The sequence below is a fragment of the Conger conger genome, chromosome 14 (genome assembly GCF_963514075.1).
Source record: "Conger conger chromosome 14, fConCon1.1, whole genome shotgun sequence".
NCBI lineage: Eukaryota > Metazoa > Chordata > Actinopteri > Anguilliformes > Congridae > Conger > Conger conger.
In genome coordinates, this window is record NC_083773.1 from 21,808,269 (window position 1) to 21,835,229 (window position 26,961).

At 42.5% G+C, this 26,961-nt stretch overlaps 1 protein-coding gene across 7 annotated transcripts; it reads left to right on the plus strand.

The window, feature by feature from the left end:
* The first annotated feature begins 232 nt into the window (after positions 1-232).
* usp48 (ubiquitin specific peptidase 48) lies at positions 233-19,776 on the plus strand. 7 transcript variants are annotated; one of them, XM_061219573.1, is made up of 28 exons: positions 233-329; positions 1,595-1,729; positions 2,233-2,353; positions 2,619-2,760; positions 3,432-3,559; positions 3,733-3,857; positions 6,507-6,615; positions 7,323-7,456; positions 7,656-7,738; positions 7,969-8,148; positions 8,389-8,532; positions 8,876-9,025; positions 9,909-10,109; positions 10,658-10,772; positions 11,213-11,355; positions 11,575-11,664; positions 12,284-12,408; positions 12,754-12,876; positions 13,096-13,157; positions 13,467-13,577; positions 14,724-14,857; positions 15,645-15,751; positions 16,157-16,261; positions 16,538-16,771; positions 17,435-17,560; positions 17,662-17,710; positions 18,399-18,425; positions 19,038-19,776. In XM_061219573.1, the coding sequence occupies exons 2-28, from the start codon at positions 1,596-1,598 to the stop codon at positions 19,058-19,060; spliced, it is 3,225 nt and encodes a 1,074-aa protein (XP_061075557.1). In that variant the 5' UTR covers positions 233-329; position 1,595; the 3' UTR covers positions 19,061-19,776. The 7 variants fall into 7 exon arrangements, with proteins under 7 accessions (XP_061075557.1, XP_061075558.1, XP_061075551.1 ...); XM_061219574.1 differs by having other exon boundaries at positions 321-339; XM_061219567.1 differs by lacking the exon at positions 233-329 and adding an exon at positions 375-486.
* Positions 19,777-26,961: the final 7,185 nt, after the last annotated feature.

Here is a 26,961-nt window from a genome sequence, read left to right on the forward strand (position 1 = left end):
ACTTCTTTGTATTCAGTTATTTGCAATATAGCACAATACGCGCAATATGAACTTGGTTGGCATGCATAGCTATATCTGACATAATGTGGCGTGCATAACTCCTCTAAACATGAAGCACCCAATTAAGCTAAATTAATTGCTTGTTAAAATTCTGAGATTGCAATTACGGTTGGAACGAAAAACCAACCAGCCCCCAGGACTCACATAGGCTACTTTTCTTGTGTGCGAATGAAATGCAGCAGAGGCTACCCAGTGGCTCAGAAGGATCATGTCTTAAAAGGAAAGGATCTTGCAAAAAATATTAAAGCTTCTGAATATCACCTGTGCTGGTAAGGCCTGGTAAGGCATTGCACATTTTCTGCGATTTCTATACAGTACAAATCGTGGAAAATACATAGCTACATACAGTGTGTATAGTCTGCCTCAGATGGCAACCTCCAATATCACGTCCATGACGAAGTACGTCACTGGAAGCGTGCGTCGTGCGTAAGTATTTCGGTCCCCCAAACAAGTTTGAAAGTGAAGGAGGAAAATACGATTTGGGGAAAAAAAACTGACGTACGGGCGCTAAATAAAAACTGAGTATTATGGGAACATTTATGTGTGCCAAAACCGCTTAATCAGACGTTTATGGTGAATTCACACAAGGTTCGAGTGATCATGTTTTATTATTTTAATAGGGCAATTGCAAGCTAGCTAGCTAGCTCGGTAGCCGGGAGCTAATATCAAATATTTAAAATTGAAAGCATTCAGTGGCTAGCTATAGCTAACGTTACATGTCATGTATATCGAGCTGGTTAGGTTGCTGAAACTATGAGTGCTTAATAGTTCATTTTTTTCTCGTCGATCCGTGCATATGGATAGTTAACTAAATGGCAAGTTAGTTGTCGATAATTTAGCTGCACAATTTCAGTCCATTGTGGAATATATTCAGGTAACTAGCCAACGTTAGCTTGTTAGCTAATTGCTGGATATGTGACAGTGCTAGCGCTAGCTAAAACCTGCGTTGCATGTATTTTTGCCACTTTTCGATATGATATGCATTCTTAATGTTTGATTCCGTCTTGTTCAAAATATTGATTGTTCTTACTGGCTAGCTACTACACTAGCAAGTAAATGTACTTCCCGCATTCTGAAGTACCTTACGTGAACTATTTCTATCTAGCTAAGTTCGCTAATATTACCTGAGAGATCACCATATCGCTGGCTTGCTTATTTGGTCACGGCTAACGATAGCTAACACTAGCCGCCTGACTCGATAGCAGGAGCTCCCGTTAACGAAAATGACCATTGCTAATATTAACGTTATGTTAGCTGGCTGCGTCAGACAACTAGGAAGCTATCATGTAATATTTTAAAACTGTCATATACCTAACCATCTTGATAACATTAACAAGCATGTATATTGCTGACGATGGCTATATAAATGTGCCACCAGCCAGCTCGCTATCTGATCTTGGAAATGGCTAGCCATGCCGCTAGCTAACTTAGCTAGCTAGCTATATACACATAGCTAGTCGAGTAGATAGTAGGCCGGTGAATCCACGGTCTCTACACTGGAAATCTCAAGGTTAGTGTGGTGTTGTTTCCGTAGAATGGCCCCTCGACTACAGCTTGAGAGAGCCGCCTGGCGCTGGGTCGAGACTGTGAAACCGGAGGATGTTAATGACGAACATATAGAAATCGCATACCGCATCAGAGTACCGGCGTGCAAGCGAGGAACATGCAGGTAAATGCAATATATGTTCTGAAACTAATTAGCTTTATAAATGACTACTTCCTACTGCCTAAATGTAGTTGCTAATTATTACTATTGGTGCATATTTGTTTTTATTGTCAAAAGAAAATATTTGTTACCTTTCTGTCTTTGTAACTTACATTTTGGATTCATTTTATGATGTAGCGAGGCACCCTCTTTTGATGTCTTAGTGTCTTGGAGAGAAAATATCTCCAAGATCTCCCCTGTTCATTCACAATTTCGGTAGCTACAACTTTTGTCAGAATGCAGTTACAGTGAGACATGATGACTTGAATTAACCCCTTAAGGTGTAAGATCACAATTTATATTCTTAACTGGACATTCTTATGCTGATGTAACAATCACTACTGGTAATTACAAACAGTGGAGTTTGTACACATTCCAAAAGGTGTGTGTATATAAAAAAAAATATATTATCACATATGCACATATTGCAAGCTATTGCGGTAATGTTTTTTTTTATTTTTTTCCAGAAGGAATTGTAAAGGAAACCCCAACTGTCTCGTTGGCATTGGAGAGCATGTCTGGTTAGGAGAAATCGATGAGGATGCTTTCCACAACATTGATGACCCCAATTCTGAAAGGAGAGACAAGGTGCCTTATTCCATTTATCTGACAGTTATGGCTGGTTGGTGAAGTGCTATAAATGCATCAATAAATATTAGTCAGAGTTCTAGATGTGTTACTCAATGAGTATTACCTCAGCGTGTATTTTTGAGCCAGGTCACTCTGTACTATTTTTACCTGAGGAATGGGGCAACAGCTGCACCTGGAAAAGTGTGCTGAATCTCGGTGAGAGGTGTAAATCCATGTGTTCAGGGGTGTTTCTGTCTGGTGACATGGGCATCTCTTTTCCCAGAACACGTTCGTGGGGCTGACGAACCTTGGGGCGACGTGCTACGTCAACACATTCCTGCAGGTGTGGTTTCATAACCTGGAGCTCCGGCAAACCTTGTACCTCTGTCAAAATTCCCGCGCAGAGGAGCACAACCTGGACTCAGGTCTGTGTCGCCCTTTTTAAATGTTTTCTTCTTTTCTGCATCAATAGCTTCATTTTTTCTTGCAAGAAAACACACTCAGGACTGAGGGGCTGCTGACTTGGCGTTGTGAGGGGAAATGAAGTCACATGGCACTTGTGCCTAATCATTTTAGCACGTCTTGCCTCTCAAGAATCTTGATGAAAAATTATAACACTTTGGGTTTGTTTTCTTATTTAAGCATTTGAAAACAGATTTAAATCATACATTTGTGATCATAAAGTTCATTATTCTGTTAATCAAACACTTGGGCTTAGTCACTCATCACTGGTGTTACAGGGCATTAATCTCCTTAACGTCCTCGGGCCAAAAATCAGTAAAACAGTGTTTTGTGTATGGTCTTGTCATGCTGTGTATTATCAGGGTTGTATCTGCTATTTTTGTTGTAGGTCAGGGCTGCCCTGGTCCTGGAGTTCTACTATCCTGTACGTTTTCATTTCAACCTTAATGTGGCACACCAGATTCTAATAATTAGCAGCTCAATGAGATCTCTAGCTTTTAAATGAGGTGAGCTGTGTTAGGGTCAGAGTGAAAACCAACAGGGCGGTCGATCTCCAGGAACAGGGTTGGGCAGCCCTGGTGTGCAGTAAGTAAGTAGTGTTTTGTAATAAATGGAGTTTAATGTTGGATTGCAGACTATGAACCCCAGACCATATGTGAACACCTGCAGTACCTGTTTGCTTTGCTGCAAAACAGCAACAGGCGATACATCGACCCGTCAGGCCTGGTGAAGGCCCTGGGTCTGGACACCGGACAGCAGCAGGTATGACCCCACGTCCGTTAGGCATTGTGTTTCTGAAAGCCTGTCTTAACACTGACTTTGTTACAACACTGACTACAACATGGGAAAGTCTGTGTCAATTGCATATAATCAGCAATAAGGAAATACATATATTTGTGAAAGGACTCAACGATATGATGTATTGGCTGCTTCAGGATGCTCAGGAATTCTCCAAGCTGTTCCTGTCCCTGCTGGAAGACACACTCTCCAAACAGAAGAACCCCAACCTGCACAACGTCATTCAGCAGCAGTTCTGTGGGCAGTTTTCCTATGCCACAGTGTGAGTCTCCATCTTCTCCTGGGCTTTTAAGTCAGCTGATAACAACTAAGAATATGTGCTGAGGGGATGTTTTTTAGATGGGCAGGAAAGGGGGGTCTAATTTTGCTAAATAAACTCAGTCATTTTCAAATGTTATTTTTTGGGAATTTAAAGGTAAATGTGAAATAATTGGGTCACTGATAAAATGACCAAATAAATCAAAATCAAAAACATGATTTGTTTTTGAAATAAAATGATGAATATGAGGTTAAACTCTGGGATGTTGGAATACACAGTTGAATACATTTACATTTCATTGTATATTATATTATTATATATTTAATTGACATCTCATTATAAATCCTGATGAGAAATGCGTTGAAAGTTTCTTGCGGTGTCAAGAAAGACTAGAATTTTGTAACCAAAGGTTTGTTTCTGGTTTAGAAAATCTCTTATATTGTGCATTTGCATGTGATGGGTGAGTTCATGAACAGGTTATTGTTTGTGCTTTGTAAGACTTATGTTCAAAATGTAGGTCAAGACCTGCATACATATGTGTGATCATTGTGATTTACCAGTAATAACTTGAGAGAATTTAAATAGTGATTTGTAGAAGAAATGGAAAGGGCACCTGTTTCAAAAAGTAAATATCCATTGTCGTCACTCTCACAGGCCAACAGTAGAAATAATGAAAATCCCACTTTTCAGGCAGACAAACAAACATTTCTCTGCTGTAATGTTTGCTCCTTTTGAGGAATTCAGAATACGTTTGCTTCTGGTTATATTTAGGAGAAATGTAAAAAGATGTAGCTTTCCTCCGGATTAAAAGGCATTTCAGATGTGATCATGAGACTGCAAGGCCAGTGGTAAAATTCGAGAGGGGGCTGATTTAAAAGATTTGCCATCCTTTTCTTCAGAAGGAGGGTAAATATGTGCGTTTCCCACAGCAACACCCTTGCCTTCAGTTTATTGGTTAGTTTTATAAAGTCAAATGTCTGAATTATATGTGCTTTGATATCAGTGCTGGAAGAATTCAAAACCTCAGGTAAATATATGACCAGTTATTTATCTTTAAAGGACAGGTATAAAATGTGTATGCAGACTTTATGGGATAAGCCCTGCAGGGTCTGATGAAGTTTCGTGATTTACTTTTCTTACGGGAAAGGTTAGCAGGTTGTTTAATTTATCAGGGCAGTATTTTCGGCTTGTTGATTTAAAGATCAGACTCTTATGTTGATTTATATGAAGCCCTTTCTTCTGAAACTGAAAACATGTTAATATATCACTCAAACGCTGAACATCATTGCTCACAGTCCCATTTGGTTTCATGTGGGAATGTGCTTTTGGCTCAGGTTAGTCAGGCCCATTCTTATAAAGAGAAATTAATCCGAAATTGTAAGAAATTCTATATATATTATGTAGGACTTGCTAAGTTTGATACCCATGTCCCGTACAAGTGGTACATGAGTGACACTATATTTGGGGTAATCCTGCAGAGGAGTGGTGTTAGAGCTAGTCAAGGTACAGTGTGAAGAGATGTGTCTTCAGACAACGGCAGAAAGTGTTCCCTTACCTCCAGCTCATATAGCCTTAGATGCTTGTGAAATGCTTCATGGGACTTGTAGTGTGTGCAATGTATTTTAAAAAGATTAAAAAGATGATAGAGCAATTCAATGTTGGATTTCTGGCTGCAAAATGGAGGGGATGTTGGTTTTTCTTAGTATCCAGGGGTATATTTTAAATGGTCATTGATTTCCTTGGAACAAAGGCACTCAGTTGAGTTTGAATACATTAACATAAACCTACAGCCATTCTGACCACGTGGTTGGATAGGAGAATAGTCAGTGCCCTTCATAAACAGACTTCTGAGCTGGAGAGATAGTACGGTTCACTCATACTCATGATTTCTCACAATATTTGGATTGAAGCACAATTAGCCATTTGACCCTCAGAGTATGTAATATATGGAGACTGCGACGTCAGTAGACCAATATGGGAAAATTCTGCCACCCAGGGCACCAGTTTCACACTCATTTGTGTCCTTGGAAAATGACATGCCTTGGCGGATGGACCAATTAAAAAGCGCTTGGGCAGTTGCCACGATCTATATCTTTTTCTGTGTGCTAAGGGGGAAAACCAAACCTATAGATATAGATTGAACATATGTATATGAGTAGAATATACTTCATGTTCAGCACTTAATTTGCTGAATATGAATGGAGTCCAATGGGAAAATAGGCCTTTTGAGAATGGAAATATAGGAATCACTAGGGCGGCAACTTCATATCAAAACTAATAGCTGGAAATCTGGTCCCTTGATTTGACCCCACCCCTCCCTTCACACCGAACTGAAAGTGCTCCTCCCTGATGTGATTTGCCCCCACCCACCCACCCACACACACACACACACACACACACACACACACACACACACACACACACACACACACACACACACACACACACCGCACCGCACCGCACACACACTACACACACACACCACACACACTCTCTCACACACTCACCATACACACACTCACACACCGCGCACACACACACTCACACACACACACGCTCACGCTCGCACCCGCACTCGCACTCACACACACACACACTCTCACACACTCACACACACTCTCTCACACACACACACTCCCTGATGTGCTGCAGGTGTAACCAGTGTGGCCGCACCTCCTCCCTCCCGTCCCGGTTCTATGAGCTGGAGCTCAACATCCAGGGACACAAGCAGCTGACTGACTGTGTGACCGAGTTCCTCAAGGTGCCTTCCTCTCTCATACCTCCATCATTCATCCACCATCCCTCCCTCATCCCTCCATCATTCATCCACCATCCCTCCCTCATCCCTCCATCATTCATCCACCATCCCTCCCTCATCCCTCTCTTATCCCTCCCTCATCCCTCTCTCATCCCTCCATCATTCATCCACCATCCCTCTCATCCCTCCATCATTCATCCACCATCCCTCCCTCATCCCTCCATCATTCATCCACCATCCCTCCCTCATCCCTCTCATCCCTCTCTCATCCCTCTCTCATCCCTCCATCATTCATCCACCATCCCTCCCTCATCCCTCTCATCCCTCCCTCATCCCTCCATCATTCATCCACCATCCCTCCCTCATCCCTCCATCATTCATCCACCATCCCTCCCTCATCCCTCCATCATCCCTCCATCATTCACTCCATCATCCCCTCCCTTACTCATCCATCAGCCTTATTACCAGGCAAAAATCCTTAAGACAATTTTTGCAGTGAACTATTTCAATCATTTTGCAGTGAACTATTTCAATCATTTAATATGTTCAGGGATGCATTTTGGAGACAAATCAGTGGAGATGGAATGCGAGCCTTTCTCATTCCCTAACTGAAGTACACAGTGTGGTGTGGATCTCTGTGTAAAGAGTGTGAGGGGCCTGTACTCACTTGTGGGGGGGTGGGTGTCCGTGGGGGGGGTCGGCGTTCGCAGGAGGAGAAGCTGGAAGGGGACAACCGTTACTTCTGCGAGAGCTGCCAGAGCAAGCAGAACGCCACGCGCAGAATCACGCTCCAGAGCCTCCCTCGAACCCTCAACCTGCAGCTCATGCGCTTCGTCTTCGACCGGTGAGAGAGCGCCTGGACCCCGCCTCCACACCAGTAACCTCCGCTCTGAACGAGGCCGTTATGAAACGCACACTATAGGAGTTTATTCAACCCTAAAGCGATTGCCTTAGGTTTAGGGTTGGCTGCAGTACCTCCTGTGGGCATAAATTAATGTTGTCTAATATAGCCTTTTGTCTGGCTGTGCTTTAATTTAATCCAGGCAAACTGGTCACAAGAAGAAGTTAAATACTTTCATCAGCTTCCCAGAAGTCCTGGACATGGGCCCATTTTTGGAACAGAAAGGTACCTCGCGGCGGAACATTTCTGCAACGATTCTGGCAGCATATAAACTTATTTTATTTTTTGTAAGTCGTTGCCAGTAGTGATTGTTACATCAGCATTCTACTCACATATTTGTGGTCGTACGGCATTAGCTGGGTGTGGGGTGCGTGCCGTGCGTAAGGTGTGTGCACTCTGCTCACTGGCACACGCCGTGTGTGTGATGGCTGCTTTGTGCCTGTGTGTCTCCCCAGAGGAGAAGTGTGTGTACGAGCTGAACGCCGTGCTGATCCACCGGGGCGTTAGCGCCTACTCCGGCCACTACATAGCGCATGTACGCGACGCCCGCACCAGCGACTGGTACAAGTTCAACGACGAGGAGATCGAGAAAATGGAGGGCAAGAAGCTGCAGCTTGGAATAGAGGAAGACATTGGTGAGCACTTTTTAAGTGTGTACCATCCTCTACTGGCCTATAACGTGTTACAGTATATCTGTACTATATGTATACACACAAACGCACACACACGAACAAATAACCTACACATTTGCCCACACATACACAGACAGAGACCTTGTTTCTCCAGTTACACTTGGCTTTACTTTAGGATTTTCATGTAATTATTTGTCATTTCACAGAGTAGTTAGAGTTTCTGCCATCTTATTGTGCTCCTAGCTGAAACGGTGAAGTCACAGACGCGTAAGCCCAAGTGCAGCAAGGGCTACCACTGCTCCCGGAACGCCTACATGCTGGTGTACAAACGGCAGGTGGAGGAGAATGACACTGACAGTGAAACGGAGGTTAACATTGAGGTACCAGGTGAGAGGCGTCTCTTGAGCTGCTAGTGTGCTATCAGTAAATAACACACAGTCGGACACACAAAGCATGGGAACGTCCTATGCTCTTGTCTAAATAAACATGGCTGATTACAGGTTTTTGTTTGTTTTGGGGGGTTTTTTTTCTTGGTTTTTTTATTTTTATATAATAATAAATGGAATACGTCATATGCATGGTATTCCCTCATTGAGGTTTGTTTGAACCCCCCACAACCACACGGCCCCATGGTCCTCCCTTTCACTGTGTGTGCCTGTGTGTGTGTGTGTGTGTGTGTGTGTGTATTTGTGCCTGCGTGTGTGTGTATTTGTGTGTGTGCGCCCTCCAGCCTTCCTGCAGAGGCTGGTGGAGGGGGACAACAGGAAGTTTGAGGAATGGTGTGTGGAAATGGCCGACATGCGGAAACAGAGCGTAGACAAGGGCAAAGCCAAGCACGAAGAGGTGAAGGAGCTCTACGAATTGTTACCCGCGGAAGACGGTCTGTAAAAACATTCCTGTTCAGTTTCACAATCCTGACCCCCCCCAAAAAGAAATGAATGACTGAGAGGATAGGGTGTTCCCTCTTTCTCCCGTGACACAATTACACGGTTTCTGTCCTCAGCAGACCTCAGTCGAATACGTAACGTTTTGGATTCAAGTACTTTTCTGTGCCCCATTGAACTTGCCTGCTGCAAGTGAGCCAACCAAGTTTTCCATTTCCTAGGTTCCAAATACACCAGACATGCTCAGTAAAGCGCATAAAATTATTTTAATCTGAAGCAATTGCGTATCTGACCCAGGTCTGATACTCATACTTTATTCCTTTACTTTGAGCTGCGCTTTGACACAGTTGCTTTGAAATGGGATATGGTTACAGTTTGATTGTGCCATTGGAGTTAAGGGGACGTATGCTATTGTAGCTATTGTTTATCTTTTACCATACTTCCCAGGTTGTTTTAAACTGTTTGAATTATGTATTTATCTGTCTGCTCAATGTATGTGTATTGGTGTATATTATTTGTACATTGATATCAAAGACTGCATCTATTGCTCATTGTGTATGGAAAGACAGCTCTGTATGCAAAAGATTATCATGTAATGGTGTACACAAGCTGACACTGTGTTATACGGTTGCTTTTTTTGGTGGTAATAATCATTTGGTTTTTTGGAATGTTCAAAGTGTTTAAGTCTGTGTTAGAACATTGCTCTCAGTTACCAGTACCGATTATTACATATGTTAAAAACATTGTAGTATGTGTTTTCCTACACCCTAATGGGGTAGTGTTTCTAAGGCAACAGCTGTTGTTGGTGGACATCCCCGTGTTGATGTCAGGAAGCTGGTTGTGTGACTCGGTCACGCCTGGTTTCTGCTCCTGTTACAGGGCAGCTCTTTGAGTTTGTGCCCCTGGAGTGGCTGAAGAAGTGGCTGGATGACTCCACTGTTACCAAGGCCATCGACAACACTAAGTTCCTGTGTTCGCACGGGAAGCTTCACCCGGACAAGATCGGAGACGTGAAACGCATCTCCGCAAAAGCCGCAGACCTCTTCTTCGACCGATATGGCGGGAGTCCCAGACTAGACCGTGAGATTTCCCTCTGACCGAATACAGTGCACTCATCTTACCAATGAATTCTTTAAGTACTGTAGTGTTTCTTAAAACCAGCTCCTGAATTATGGTGTATTGTATTTTAAGTTATGAGCTTTACAAGGTCCATGTTTGAGCCCCGTTTTATTTTAGAGATGTACCATGGTTTCCAAGAGCCCTCTAGACCAGTATGTTTTTCCAGTACTACACTGGAAAAACTGAAATGTTTCTGGTCTTGTAATAAAACATTTTTTTCTCAAGTACAAAATATTAGATTGTTTTAGGTTACCGTTTTCTTGCTAAGTAAAATTTTCTTATTCTATTGCCAAATCTTGAACTGAGTCAAAACTGTTTTACGTCGTTGCCGACGTTTTTGTCTTATTTAGCTAAAAAGTCTCAATGTAAGTATGAAAATACTTCTTGAGATTGACTGTTTTTTTTGGGTTTTTTTTTTTTGCATTGCATGGTGTGTGTGCTATCCATTACCTTGTGGGTGTGTGGTGTGTGTACCTGGGGTTGAGACATGGCTGATCTCTCTCCCCCAGGCTCCTCTCTCTGTCAGGACTGTGTGGTACAGCGATGCTGGGTTCTGCGGCTCAAAAACCAGCTGAACGAAGATTACAAAGAAGTTTCCAACTTTGTCAAGCTGCCGCTTAAAAGGTGATCCCAGTGCGTCGATCGTCTTTTTAAAGCTCATCACGTTATAAGGGCAGCAGAAGCTCTCCCCATATTTTGACAGACCAAAAAACCTTTTTAAACTATACCTTAGTCATGCCCCCTTTCAATATCCTTCTTGTCTAACCCTAACTCTTAATAAAGAAGAGTTAGGGTTAGAAAACAAAGACTATTGTCTTTGTTTAGAACAGCTCATCATGCTTGTTTTGCTAGTTATGGATTTGATGTTTTTAACCTGCGGAAGGACCTTTGCACTTGTAAGTCGCTTTGGATTAAAAGAGTCTGCCAAATGAAAAAAATGTAACAAATATTGGTAAAAATGTAATAATAGGCTGGAAACCAGCCAATAGAAATGCAAAGCGGCCACTGGTGGTTGAGCCTGCTTGTGTGATTTGTGGTTGACCGCGAGGGTTTGTGTGTCACAGTAATGAGGGCTATTGGATTGGCAAAGCCTCCTTGCGGAGTTGGAGACAGCTGGCCCTGGAGCAGTTGGAAGAAGAGGAGGAGGAGACCAAACACACTAACGGGAAAGCCAACGGGGAAGGCCTGGATATTTCAGCTGCTAAAGGTACGCTTGTCTCCTCAGTTTATCATTGGTTTAAACATTAAAACAGGGTCTGTGTTTCATTTCTATCTGCAGTCGCCTTTGTAATTATTCTCAAAATGATTCTGTTGATTGGATCAGAAATTGATGGTATGGAAGAAAGCTGAAAGAATAAGGGTCATGTTTCATCTCTCTCTCTCTCTCTCTCTCTCTCTCTCTCTCCCTCTCTCTCCCTCTCCCCAGGTGAACCGGACTCAGAAGTTCCTGAGGTGAAGGAGGAGGGAGAGGACGAGGAGATGAAGACGTTCAACGAGGATATTCTCTGCCCTCATGGTGTGTGCTGCTTTAATGTCTCACGCTTTGTTTCACGGCAATAGATGAAGTTGTAGGAGCCAGCTTTGCTTCACAGTGGTAGATAAAGCTGCAGGAGCCAGCTTTGCTTCACAGTGGTAGATGAAGCTACCTTTCTTGGAGCCCTGTTGGGCTGTGGGTTACAGGGTGCTTGTACAGTGCATGATGACAGCTGACTTCAGTAGCGGGAAGTTGGTTGTCAAGTTTACCCAGTAGCCCCTGCTCTTTCATGTACACACCCAGACAGGAGGCACCGTTTCTGAATCATGACTGAACCTGTGTGTGTGTCTGTGTCTGTGTGTCTGTGTCTGTGTGTCTGTGTCTGTGTGTGTGTCTGTGTGTGTGTCTGTGTGTGTGTGTCTGTGTGTGTGTGTGTGTGTCTGTCTCTCTGTGTGTGTCTCTCTGTGTGTGTCTCTCTGTGTGTGTCTCTCTGTGTGTGTCTGTCTGTCTGTCTGTCTGTCTGTCTGTCTGTCTGTCTGTCTGTCTGTCTGTCTGTCTGTCTGTCTGTCTGTCTGTCTGTCTGTCTGTCTGTCTGTCTGTCTGTCTGTCTGTCTGTCTGTCTGTCTGTCTGTCTGTCTGTCTGTCTGTCTACATCCTCCAGGGGGGCTGAGCATACTGGAGTCTGAGAGGAAGCTGATCTCGGAGGAGGTGTGGAGGAGGCTGAGGGTGTACTTCCCCAAGGCCCCTGAGTTCTCCCATCGCCAGGACGCCTGTCAGCAATGCCTGGTAAGAAAGATCCTCATCACAGCCAATCAAGCACCAGCATCTATGAATCACCAAACAAGCAGCAGTATCTACATAGCAATGCTTCTGCTATCCTTATGACAGCCAAACAAGCGCCAATGTCTACATTACATTCGTGCCTCAATTACTTTTCATCTGTCAACAGCCCGCCCAGGTATTTTCCTACTGGTGATCCTGCAAAATGAATGAGAGATGGGGAAGGTGATATTGTGAAATGAATGAGAGATGGGGAGGGTGATATTGTAATATGTGAGGATAAAGGTGGAAGGTGATATTGTAAGATTAAGGACGATAATGGTCGTGATGATTTGAAATGTTCCTTTCCAGAGGCTGGACAGGGAAGGGAAGGAGACTGAGGCCCTGAACAAGATGATGGCCAACGAGCAGAAGACTTCTCTGATGAACCTGTTTCAGGAGAAAAACAGGCCCACGCTGCAGAAATGGCCTCAGGTGCTACAGTACAGCCTGGAACCAGTTACAGTACTAGGAACCAATATCAGCATAGTCTATGAACCACAGAACCCATATCAGCACTGTCTGGTTTAGCTTATTGAGCATTAATGTGAGGGCAATAGCCAGCATGTCCCAGAGGGTTTGAGTTCACTTTAACTATCTGATAAATGTGCTCATCTGCTCACCTCCAATGTTTGTCGTACTTTCTTTTTGCAGGACACGGATGTTCTTTATATCGTTTCCCTGTTTTTTGTGGAAGAATGGAAAAAGTTCATCAGGTGATGTGTTCTGATTCATCCTTGTTCACACAGTTGATGTTTTCATGTGCAGGTATGTAGTGTACCAATATCAGCACAGTCTGTATTAGCAAGTGCATTTATTTGAAGAAAATAAGTTTAAGTGATGTGTTCACAGCAGTCAGGTTCGGGCACTACATTTTTTCAGCAGACGCGTTTATCCAAAGCGGCGTGTGTGGGCCAGCTTGCAGCCATAGGCTTGTGATCAAACGCTGCTGCTGCCGTTCAGAGCGAGTGAGTCAGTCCTGTTATTCCTGAGACTGCTGGTCTGATGAGAACCTGGCTTTGCAGGCGGCCTGCGAAGGGGACCCCAGTGTCCAACGTGGGGAACAGCGTCCTGCTGTGTCCGCACGGGGGCTTCATGTTCACCTACGACTCCATGGTGAAAGGGGACGCCCAGCAGTGAGTACCCTCACCCCTCCTCCCCTGCAGAAGGACAGAGACTCAGAGGGCTCATCGCAATCGCCTGTTTCTCTCCACACTTTTCCTTTCCGTGCTCCTCACCCAGAAATCGGTCAAGGACCAACCCCTTTAAGGACACCAACCCCTTTAATGTTCCTTCTAGGAGCTAGAATTGGAAGTTATAGGAACTCCCAAATTTTCCTTTGAACAAGAAAACGGCAGCGTGTCCTTTGCGGAGGTATTTTTCAGGAAAGCCTGACGTATAAATGATAGACCTGTGGGTCCACCTCTTCCCATCTGCCACGTCTGTAACTGACGTGGCTTCGAACTAATTTTCGATGGAACAAGGACATTCCGTTTTGCCTAATTCACATTTTCTCAACCTACTTTATTTTTCTTACCACTTTTCTTAGCCTCTATTGATAGGTGAGTAGATAAACAGCAAGAAAAAGAAAAGAGGAGAAAAATAAGCAGTTGCAATGAGTCCAGAGACTCCCCAGTGTATATGACAGCCGTCTCAAACTAGAGGGCCCAATGTGTGCTGCTTTTTATTCCAGCCTCAGATCTTCATTATATAATTCAATTATTTGCTGAATTAGGGCTGTAGGTTTTCACTCAATGTATATATATAAAGTGTTATTTTTGTTGTCTATATAACAATTGTTGCTTATATAGTACTCTGCAATTTAATGTAGTTAAATGTATATGGCTGAATGAGTCATTGGAATAAATGAAGGCAGCGTTAATCGGTTTGATTGAAAAGCTACATACACATGGTGTGCCTTGTGGAAGTGAAAAATCTCCTCCCATGGGAAATGACTGGCTTTGACGTTGCAGGATGTGTGGTTCCAGCCTGAAGAACCCGCAATTCCCGTCCCTCAAGGATACCTATAGCGTAGCCGAGTCGGTTTACTTATTTACTCAACATGCATTATAATGTCTTGCCTGACGATTATTTCCCTGTGTGTAAAATAAGAAATGCCATTCCTATAATTGTCAACAAGTTTGGATTTTACCACCAGTCGGTAAAAGCCAGGCTGAGAAGAGCAGGTTGATTGCCGTGCACATGTTGTTCTGTTGTACGTGTCTTCTCAATTTCACCACCTGGGGGCGGTGTTGACATGCTCTCGTTTTTCCACTGCACAGTATAGCCCTGCTATGGCCGAGCGAATGGGAAGTTATCAGCAGACTGTTTCTTGTGGATCAGCCCATCTCCATCTGCAGAATTAGTGAACAGACACCAAAGGGCACTGTGAACATAGAATACAGAACACAGCCAGGTGAGTAACAGGGATGTTCATGCTTTGGGGAATTCTGGTGAGGAATTTTCTTAAGGGAATAAAATGTAAAATACTTTTTGTTTCAGTGCTGTTGGTGGTCAAGATTGAAAAGTTTAAGCCATATTCAACTTTAGACGATAAATGCCGTGTTAAGAAAAACCCACTCTGTAGCCTTACACATTGGCAGCAGATTTGGAATCTACTAGCTTGACAAGTGTACCGCAGGAATTTAAAAACGTCCACTAAGGACATGGGTTAAGGTTCAAGTTAATTTCATAGTGTAGAATTTGTGAATTTGTAACATGGCATTTAGGGCATTTATGTTCTTTTATTTATAAGCCAATATAATGTAGACCTTGACCACGGTGAATGTCATGAAATGTTATGAGTAAACTCCGCTGAATTGGGGTGAAAATGACAATCCAATGTAGATGAGGCATGTATTGCCACAGCCTGGTGTGAAGACTGAACTTTATTTAGCTTTATTTATATGAACTTCAGTATTTAGGCAGTGGTATGTGCAGTGTTGTTGGTGGTGAGTACAGTATTTAGCCAGTGGTGAGTACAGTATTTAGCCAGTGGTGAGTACAGTATTTAGCCAGTGGTAAGGGCAGTATTTAGCCAGTGGTGAGTACAGTATTTAGCCAGTGGTATGTGCAGTGTTAGTGGTGGTGAGTACAGTATTTAGCCGGTGGTGAGTACAGTGTTTAGCCAGTGGTAAGGGCAGTGTTGGCCAGTGGTGAGTACAGTATTTAGCCAGTGGTAAGTGCAGTGTGGGCTGTTTCAGAGTTGTGCCTGGACTGCAGAGAGGGGCTGATATTCCAGCAGCAGAGGGACATGAGGGAGTATGCTCAGGCCACCATCTACATCCGCAAGGTCGTCGACAACAAGAAGGTGAGACCAGCAGCACACCTCCTAACCTCAGCGCCAGCCTGTGAGCTCTGTCTCTGTCTCACTTTCTCTGTTACTCTCTCTCTCTCTCTCTCCCTCTCTCTCACTCTCTCTCACTCTCTCTGTTACTCTCGCCCTCTCTCTCTCCCTCTGTCACGCTCTCTCTGTTACTCTCGCCCTCTCTCTGTTACTCTCTCCCTCTCTCTCACTCTCTGTTACTCTCGCCCTCTCTCTCTGTCTGTCTCACTCTCTTTCTCTCACTCTCTCTCCCTCTCTCCCTCTCTCTCTCTCTCTCGCTCTCTCTCACTCTCTCTGTTACTCTCTCTCTCCCTCTCTCTCACTCTCTCTGTTACTCTCTCTCTCTCACTCTCTCTCCCTCTCTCTCTCCCCCCCCCCTCCTCTTCTCAGATCATTAAGGAGGCCGCGCCTGAGTTCAACGTGAGTGGCTCGGAGGCGGAGGATGAGCGGGAGGAGAATAAAGGAGACGGGGAGCACGACCCTGATTTCAATCAGGTGAGCTCTACACACACACACACACACTCACACACATACATACGCACACTCAGTGCTGTTCAGTCCAACACACAGAGCTCGGTTCTGAGTCGTAGAATATTATACATAAGTGAGTTATAGTGACGCACGTACACCCTGCTGTGTCCCTCACTTTCACATTGTTTGTAGATAGCGTGTGAATCCCTGTAAGGCCTGGTGCATACAGTGTAAGTGCTCCCTCCACAGTCTAGCTCACTGAACCAGGGCTTGAGCAGTGTTGTCTCTCCCTCTCCCCAGTCAGAAGATGGCGCCAAGCGTCAGAAACTGAACCACTCGACCAGCTGCCCCAGTGAGAGCTCAAGCCCCAACTCCAGCACCGCCCCCAGCACCGCCCCCAGCACCGCCTCCAGCACCGCCGCGCCCATCGCCCACAAAGCGGGCATCCGCCGAAGCACTCGCCACCGCAAGCTACGCGGCGAGAAGGCGCTCATCGTCTCGGCCAATCAGACGCTCAAAGAGCTCAAGATCCAGGTGCTCCGCCCCCCTCTCCACCCCCGTCTGCACTCTCAGAAAAAACCTGTAATTCAGAGGTCTCCAGCCCCGGTACTGCAGAGCTACAGGGTCTGCTGGGTAATTCATCGATTAGGGCATTGATTATACAGTTAACTCACCTCACCTGGTTACCTGTGTCTCAGCAGGGTGCTGATTTTAAGGTGAAAACAAAAACCTGCAGACCCAGTTGGTCTCCAGGACCAGGGTTGGAGACCACTGCTGTAATTCCATGGATGATCCCTATCTAGCTCATGGGATCTTCATCCAGCGCAATGCTTCTTTGTCTGGGAGCTTTCTCACTTCACACCTACGATAGAGGGCTCCATAAAGAACTGAAAAGGGTTCCTCAATGGCAGCATTCATCAAGTCTTGACTTCAAATCCAAATATGGCCCTGATTTTCTGTTCTCTCAGGTAATTAGCTGAACAATTAGTGCTACTGCTTGGCCAGACACCTGACTCCCAGGTAAAGGGAGGGTGGGAAACCAGCAGTTCTCGGACCTCGAGGACCGTGATTTGATGCGCCCTGCTCTATGGAGACGAGTGAAAGAACCCTTTTTCTGGCAGCGTGTCCGAATGCAGAAGCACGTTGAGTCCCGCGGTACAGAAACACAGGTGGACTGACCGTCTCCTTTGTAAACAGATCATGCACGCGTTCTCCGTGGCTCCCTTCGATCAGAACCTGTCGATAGATGGCCGCTGTTTGACGGACGACTCCGCCACCTTGGGCAGTCTCGGGGTCATTCCAGAGAGTGTCATATGTTTAAAGGTACAGACGTCCGATACCCAGAACTCCCCATTCTCACTCCCTCCTTCTGCGCAGTCATGTGAGGTTTTCTAAACCACTGTATGTGGTCTCTTATCTGATAGGCTGACGAACCCATTGCAGATTATGCAGCGATGGATGATGTATACCAGGGTAAGTTTCCACAGTACATTTTATATGTATATGTAGATTTAATTTCTGTTCGTATTAAGTGTCTCATTAATACACCAGAAACCTAAGGTTGTACTAGAGACGATCCTTAACTTCCTGTGTGGTGTGACTGACAGCTTGAAGCGCCATGGCAACGTGTTAGCCACACCCCCTCATTAATATTCATAGTCAAGGGTGATTCTTGGACAGAATCTTCTAGGCCAGTGGTAACCAACCCTGTTCCAGGAGATCTGCCATCCTTAATGCATTAACTCCAACCCTAACAAAGCACACCACATTCAACAGCTAGAGATTTTGTTGAGCTGTTAATTAGTCAGGTGTGCCAAATTATGACTTGAAAGGGTTAGTCCCAACAGGGTTAGTTACCACTGTTCTAGGGAAAATATCTGTATTCACAAACCACAACAGTACCAATAAGGAAACGGTAATGTTATTTACAGTAGGTCAGTGATGATGAATTCTTGACAGTCAGGTAAGATGCTTGTTTTCTTATGGGGAGCACTTCCATAGTGAACATTGTGAAATGGGGCATCGGTGTGACCGCACTGGGGTGAGCCGTGGATCTGCGCAGTCCCACTGCTGTGCTATCTGCAAGTGAGATTGTGTTTGCAGTGGGCAATATGCAAGTCTGACTTTAATCTCTCCCTTTGTCAATGTGCTGTGCTTGCAGTCTGCATGCCTGAAGAAGGATTTAAAGGTAAGAGTTTTAGCTGTCATTTTCTTGACACAGTTTTGATAAATTCTTGAGTTTGAATATTATTTCTAATCTCGAGAACACACACAGACAATGGCCGGGTTTCCTGATAAAGAACGTTCTTAAGAGATAAGAAGGCCCTTAAGAACGCTCCGGACCCTTGTTACAAAGCCTTCTTACGAAAGATCATCTTAGGCTAAGAAGGTGTTTCGGGAAACGCGTTTGCTTCTTAAGAAGGTCCTTAAGAACTTTCTTAGCTTAAGAACGTTCTTAACGCGTTTGGGAAACGCGGCCAATATTACTATTAGAAAATATGGCTGACCAAATATTCTGTTTGGACAGAATATGCATTCATTGTATGGGAAGCCTTTGGCTCAATCTAGATTGTGGCCATTGATCTTGAACAGAGTGAAAAGTATTCATTCCACATAGAAATGAGCTGTAATGTCCTCCCTGTCCGTCTAGGGATTAAAGAGCAACAGTGGTATTTGTTCAGCTGTGATATAAATACATTTCCAGCACATTTCCTTCAGATTTCATGTTCGTCTGCCTGCGTTCATGAGACTAGTGTTAGTTAGTTAGTTAGTTAAAATATGACTTTCTATTATTTCTCAGGCACTGGGCTTCTTGGGCACTGAAGAAAATATTTCCCCCATGACAGAAGTTGGCAATATCAGACCAAAAAGCTTGACATAGTTGAAGATGGCAGCTGATGGAAAGTGCTTTGGTTTATTTACATTGTGACTGTATTTTGCAATTCCTCTTTAAATGTTTTGTTTTCCTACATTTGCTTGCTTTTAATATTTAAAGAAGTTTATGCATTCTATAAAACGTACCGGATTGCACATCACTATTCCTACCACGGAAACAGAAACGGGCAAAATGGCCGCCATGAGCATTTCCTGTTGAAGGCGTAAGGGGCAGCCATCCACTGCAGGTCGTCATGACACCCGTGAGAGCTGGCTCATCTGTTTTAAAAATCCTGTCTCATTTGGATTGTTGAAGAGAATTCAAAAATAAATCTGATGAGAAACACATTGGTTCAAGCTTATCACATTACTAATATGTTGTTAAACTGTTTAAGAATGCATGAGCAATTTTTAAATATTGAAAATATAACTGTTCTCGGGTTTAAGATTAAGTACCTCAGTAACAAAATAATATTCCCCCATAATACATGAACATCACAGGCCAAGGGGGAGAAAGGACAAATTCACATTGCCTTTTCTTTCTTTGTGATCTTGCAAATATAGCATAGATACGCGCTGCAGTCTGTGATCGGGTTCAGCCCTTTGTCAACTGTTCCTTTCCGTACGTTCTTTCATACGAGCAATAAAGTTTTTGTTTTCTTCTATTTTCATGGACTAGATCTATTTATTCTTCTGTCCCTGGAAAGATGGGATTTGACCTATAGTACTATATATATATATATATATTATAATATTATAATTTTTTTTATAAATCCCTCGACGACCCACATTGGGGGAAGATTCTTACATAAATACTGATTTATACAAACATTTGACATACATTAAACAATATTTGGAAAGGAAAGTCAGTGTCATACATGCAAATTGAACAAAAGTTAACAGAAAATTATATAATTCATTCATTATACTATATAATGTATATAATGTATACTAACCCGCTTATCCTGAACAGGGTCGCAGGGGGGCTGGAGCCTATCCCAGCATACATTGGGCGAAAGGCAGGAATGCACCCTGGACAGGTCACCTGTCCATCGCAGGGCACACACACCATTCACTCACACACTCATACCTATGGGCAATGTAGACTCTCCAATCAGCCTAACCTGCATGTCTTTGGACTGTGGGAGGAAACCGGAGTACCCGGAGGAAACCCACGCAAACACGGGGCGAACATGCAAACTCCGCACAGAGAGGCCCCGGCCGACGGGGATTCGAACCCAGGACCTCCTTGCTGTGAGGCGGCAGTGCTACCTACTGCACCATCCGTGCCACACAATAATAATATAATTACCAATAATAGTTTTATCATATTCTAACAATATTTAAAATTTTAGTGCAATTCATTTATTCTGACGAAAGGATTTCCTTTTTTCCTGCTCCTTTTTATTTCTTTCTTCCCTTTGTCTTTTTTTTTTTTTTTTCTGTCCCTGGCCTAACACCAACCCTCAGCCTGTCTGATTTTTTTCCACCTTGAACCATACAAACTACACTGCTCAAAAAAAATTAAGGGAACACTTAAGGTACACATCAAATCCTGATGAACGATTTATTCAAGTTAAAAATCTTTACTGATGTACATTGTATAATTTGTTGAGAACAAAATGACGTAACAGTGGTCAAAGGAAACCAAAATCATCAACCCATTGAGGGCTGGATTCAAAATCATACAAAGTAATGAAAGTCAAAGTAAAAAATTGAGGAATCACAGGCTGATCCAAATTGTCAACTTTATCACGGCAACTCATAATGCGACTCAGTAGTGTGTATGGCGCCCGCGTGCCTGTACGCACTCCCGACAACGTCTGGCCATGCTCCTGATGAGTCGGCGAATGGTGTCCTGGGGGATCTCCTCCCAGACCTGGATCAGGGCATCAGTGAGCTCCTGGACAGTCTGTGGCATTGATGCCTTCCTCATCCAGGAACTGCCTACACACACTGGCCACATGAGGCCAGGCATTGTCCTGCACCAGGAGGAACCCGGTGCCCACTCCACCAGCGTAAGGTCTGACAGTCGGTCTGATGATTTCATCCCAGTACACCTAACAGCAGTCAGGGTACTGTTGGCTATGACATGGAGGTCTGTGCGACCCTCCAAGGATATGCCTCCCCAGACCATCACTGACCCACCGCCAAACCAGTTATGCTGGATGATGTTACAGGCAGGATAATGTGCCGATCACGTGCTCAGTGTGAACCTGCTCTCATCTGTGAAGAGAACAGGGCACCAATGGTGGACCTGCCAATTCTGGTGGTCTCTCGTGAATGCCAATCGAGCTGCACAGTGCTGGGCTGTGAGCACAGGTCCCAATAGAGGACATTGGGCCCTCATGGAGTCTGCACACCAGTAGCCTGCTGGAGGTCATTTTGTAGGGCTCTGGCAGTGCTCCTCCTGTTCCAGATACCGGTCCTGCTGCTGGGTCGATGCCCTTCTACGGCCCTGTCCAGCTCTCCTTGTGTAACGGCCGGTCTTCTGGTATCTCCTCCATGCTCTTTAGACTGCTGGGAGCCACAGCAGACCTTCTTGTGACCGCACGTATGGATGTGCCATCCTGGAAGAGCTGGACTACCTGTGCAACCTGATTGGGCTGCAGGTACCGCCTCATGCTACCAGCAGTGACAAGGACACTAGCAGAACACAAAACTAGAGAAGAATCTGTCAGGAAGGATAAGGAGAGCGCAATTGTCTGTGGCCACCACATGCAAAACCATTACCTTTTTGGGGATTGTCTTGCATCTCCATTGCACCTGTTGTCGCTTTCATTTGCAACAAAGCAGGTGAAATTGATTCACAATCAATTGTGCTTCCTGAATGGACAGATTGATATCCCTGAAGTTTAACTGACTTGGTGTTACACTGTGATGATTAAGTGTTCCCTTAATTTTTTTGAGCAGTGTATATTAATAATTTCCCTGAGATAGCAGGTTTTCTACTCAGCTATAATTTTTTTACGATTGATTTAAAATGCTCCATTTGTAGATCCTGATTCGAGATAGACTTGAGAATACATACTTTGCCCAGAAGTATGATAACATTTACAACCATTTGATTACTATTTTTTAAATCTCCAAGCAGAACAGTCTGAACGTCCGATTCAGCCTTGATATTACACTTCCTTAGCCAGACTTGAGTCCGGAAAAGGCTCACTATGGGACAGTACCAAAAAATATGTTGAATCAATTCGGTTTCATCTTGACATAATCTACATACTGGAGAATGTTCAGTACCCCATGTATGTTTTTGGTGGCTAAAATTCTATACAATAGTTTCAATTGGAAGGCTCGCATAAAGGAACAGTTGTTCCCATTTGTATTGAATTTTATATGGTATATCAAAAGCACCTTTACTTTTTAAATAAAAGTTATATTTCTTTATTTTTTACCTGACAGTTTCCCTATTTCATAAGCATAGTTAAAACATGCCAATAATGGTTATTTTATTGTATCATAGAAAACTTGATATACTTCGATAGGAATTCCATCCCGGCCAGGTGATTTTCCAAGTTTTAATTAATTAATTACTGTTTACAGTTCATCTTGAATATTGAATAGTTTGACCCTGGAGAGCACATTTAAAAGTATCCCAAACAATAAGTGGGTCGGCAGATTTGAAATTGTGAAAGAAAAAGCCGCTTATAAATTATTTTTTGTTATTTATATATACTGTATCCTTCAGAAGGCTCTGATTAAATTTCCAGTAGCCACACCCAAGGGGTGATTCTGTTGTCATAAGGTTCATAATAATGTGGCGATCAGACTTCATTCTCCCTGGGGGAAAACTATAGGTTTTCTCCCCATCAAACTGCACCCTCCACCCATACAACCCCTACCCTACCTCCCCCCACCCTCCTCCCTACACCATGTCTTCAGCCTCCAAAGCTACCTCCCCCACCAAAATCATCACACTACACCTGGAAGTGACTTCCTGACTGCCCCTTCATGTCTGCAGCCCACCAGGTATCTTAAGGTAATGACAGCATGGAGATGCAAAGGGGCAGCTATTCTGCATACACGCAGCTCTATGTTATTGTATCAAAAGTTCTCTCGACTGTGCCAAAGCACGGGCACATCTCAAATGGTAGTTTATAAACACTTTTTTTTTTTTTTTTTTTTAAGTTTCTCAATATGCGCTCTGAGTTTTTCCACTTGAGTACCTCAAGTACTTGAGATATCGCCACATGTTTGTTCGCAGGGGTGCTTGTGTTGCATGGATTGCTAAAAAGAAATTAAATGCATACAAGGATAGAAGTGATCAAGATCAAGTCATGCCGTGAATTATGTCCAAGTCATTTAATCTTCTCTCCGCAGTTCGCCAAAAAAAAAAAAAAAAAATGCATACAAGGATAGAAGTGATCAAGATAAAGTTATGCCGTGAGTGATGCCCAAGTCATTTAATCTCGTCTCCGCAGTTCGCCACCTAATTAGACATACCTTATTTCATACTGTACAATGATTGGATATTAGGTGTACAAAAGGTAATGGACACCAAGAGCGTCATTTCCGGTGGAATATGACAGGCAACATACAATTTTGGCTTTAAAAGACAGATGCTGACAGGCACCCGGCAATACGTCCGTGGACTATGCAGCTGGGCGATTTAATGTGTCCTGTTCTTATGTTAGAGGATAATATCATATTTTAAAAAATAATACAATAGGCTATATTTTGAATCAAGATATTTTGAAACGGTGCATAATTGTTCATATCTGCAAATAACATCAAACTTGTAATTTTTCTTGAGGTAAGTCGAAAAAAAGCGTGTTGATTGTTCCAATGAGGGATAGGCTATAGATATACTGTATTCCTTATTCTGGAAATATTTTCAGGTTTCTGTATTTTCGATATTTTATTATTATTAAATATATTAAGTTATATTTAAGCAACAGGTTGCAAACTCCCGACTCAACCTGCTTAACGGTTTAATAGGTCTTCAAACGGTTAGAGTAGGTGATAAGTTGGTCTGTCAGTAGCACATTTTGCGTTTGTAATGTAGCGGTATTTATACTGTAAATTACATAACAATATTTATTAGCGGGGAAATAAAGCTTAATCCTGCTTCAAACTGCACTTTGAATTTGACAGCTTTGAATTTAACACAATGTAGGCTATCAGCATTTAAATTTAAATTTATTTTATATATATATATATATAATAAAGGAATATATATATATATATATATATATATATATATATATATATATATATATATATAATAAAGGAATATATATATATGTATATGAATTGAATTTAACACAATGTAGGCTATCAGCATTTAAATGTATACATATATATATATAAATGTATACATATATATAATAAAGGAATAGTTATTTATATATATATATATATATATATATATATATATATATATTCCTAAAGTACATTATTACAGATTTAACCATAGAATATTTGCGTCCATATTGTATTTCCTTCCTCCTAATTGCACACAATGATAACTGTAATTCCCATACGGCTTATAATAAACTATAGGCCTTTGCATCTCAATGTGTCATGTTTGCTGAAATCATTTTATGATCAAGAAAACGTTTTATACTTTACTTCACTTTCAGTGGACCACTTGCGGGTAAGTGAGATGAAATTGAGAACGCCCTCATCAGCATTGTGCAGTTTATAAAATAGCTACAGAAATGTATGCTGTTTTTATTAACACATACGTGTTTCCATAGCTGATGTATTCAATTTCCCTGCAGGGGCAAAATACGGCATTTATTTAGTTGTTATGCATATCGTTTGACATATGGCACAAATTAATCATATATACCTCCGAGGTCATAACAATAACCGTAGCTACTGCATGCAGCTAGTATGTTTGACATTGCGCTTGATTATGATGAGATATTAATGCACTGATTTTGTATTGCATTGTATGTTACAGTTCAGTGGAATTACTCAATGCAAATAAAACTGGGAAGATGTTTAGTTTTCGGGTGTGTACGACCTGACCGCCTACTTATTCCCCAAGCCATATCAATGTAGATTACAACAGTTAACAGTAATACACTTGAGAAATAATAATGAATAATTTAGGGAGTGTGAAAATGTGAAGTGAGGTTAATGCACCATAATCACACTTTTAATGCACAGCTTACTGTCAAATGTTTGTATGCTTATCCTTTTTCAGTCACTGTGCCTTGGAGAATTGGAGACCACAATGATCTTACTGACCCATATTTGTGGTAGGTGAAGCAAGCATTTTTGTAGGGTTTTTGAAACGGATTGTTCAGACGGCTGTGAACAGACGACGCCATCACGGGTCATGATGCTGCGGTTTTGTAACTGCACTCTGAATAGCCTACTATCTGATTATTACCCGTTTCATATCTTCGAGAGTCTCTTTTTTCTATTTTTCTGAATAGAAAAAAATAAAAATAGTTATGCACTTGTGGCATATACACAATGACCTGACATCAGTAGCCTGAAGTAATGACGTAGGCCTACATATTTACTGCACATGTAATTTGCCGAAATGTGCTGTTACAAAATACTGGTATGGATTTACGTCTATGGTTACATCAATAGGCCTACCGTCTTCCATGCGTTCGTCCATTTACGAACTTGATGAAACATTGAACTTTGTCAAAGTAAAGCAGGTGTGTCATTGTAGAGACAGCTTTACTCACGGCATTATAGTTAATTTAATGAAAAGCGGACACGAATCTGTAAAGGTGATACAGGCTATCTGGCCATTTGCGGATGTGTGTCAGTGTTGGAAGCGAACATTATCTCGTGCACAGGTGTTTTGTGGCATAGACAACACAGATGTTCACTTGGCATTACTTGGCATTACTTGGGATAACATAACCAGGCAGAATGCTACACCTGTCGACACATGAAACCACTCACAACCGACTCCTCCAAACAGGTCGAATCATTTTACAAAGCTATTACACAGTCTCAGTTGTATAGGCAATAGGGGAGATCAACACAAATTATCCAAGAGAAATACGGCAAAGAGTGAAACGTGTACCAACCATCTCCAGTCTCCTGTAGGCTACATTTGGAATTGTTCTGGTTTCACCGTTTTTTTAAATCTCTAAAAGTATAAACCAAGCCTTGGAATTAAACTTCGTTCCTTGTATGGATTGATATATTTGCGAAATGAGGTAGGCTAATTATGTTTAGCTACATTGTGTGTATATAGTCTTCTGTTATTATACTGCATATAGAAATTAGCCTAATATCTTAATTATTTCACAGAATAGTTAAAGAGAGAGGATGAAGCTATTTCATATTAAATGCAAATGTCAGTGAATTACAGACTAGACAGTTTTACTTCTGACTATGGCAATGCTTAATTAAATGTTTTTCTCAAATGAAATTATATTTTGATTTAATCTGGGGAAAGAAAATAGGGAAAGTAAGCCAAGAACCTAAATGTTTAGAGAATGAAAATACAGTAGATTGGCTTTGAGCCCCGTTTAAATTTGAATACTGTACAGGGATATTCAAATTCTACAATCTAAAGAACTATGCAAGGTCAAGCTAAACATTTATCAGACATAAGGATATGTTTGTTTCTGTCAATTAGATTCAAAAATTGAAAATCAGTTGTGCTCGTGTCCATCTGTTGCCCTATGATTTCCAAGCGACAAAAATGTCAAAAATTACAAAAGGCATCTTCATTTTGACATAATGTCGTTGAATGTCCCAAATTTCCTGGATGACAAAAACATGTTGCAGTGAAAATATTTTCTAAAACAATATGTTTTAATTTTTTTCAAATAAATATTTTAATCAATAAATAGCGTAGGTTTCATTATCCTAGAATATGTGGTTCAGAGACTGATGCCCCCTACAGGGGACAAAAAGGA

Excerpts from the sequence above, each read along its gene's own strand:
- usp48 (XM_061219567.1), top strand. The coding sequence starts at position 428 with ATGGCAACCTCCAATATCACGTCCATGACGAAGTACGTCACTGGAAGC. Across the intron at positions 6,616-7,322 it reads GTGTGACCGAGTTCCTCAAG|GAGGAGAAGCTGGAAGGGGA; the intron begins GTGCCTTCCTCT and ends CGGCGTTCGCAG. Across the intron at positions 13,158-13,466 it reads GAATGGAAAAAGTTCATCAG|GCGGCCTGCGAAGGGGACCC; the intron begins GTGATGTGTTCT and ends CTGGCTTTGCAG.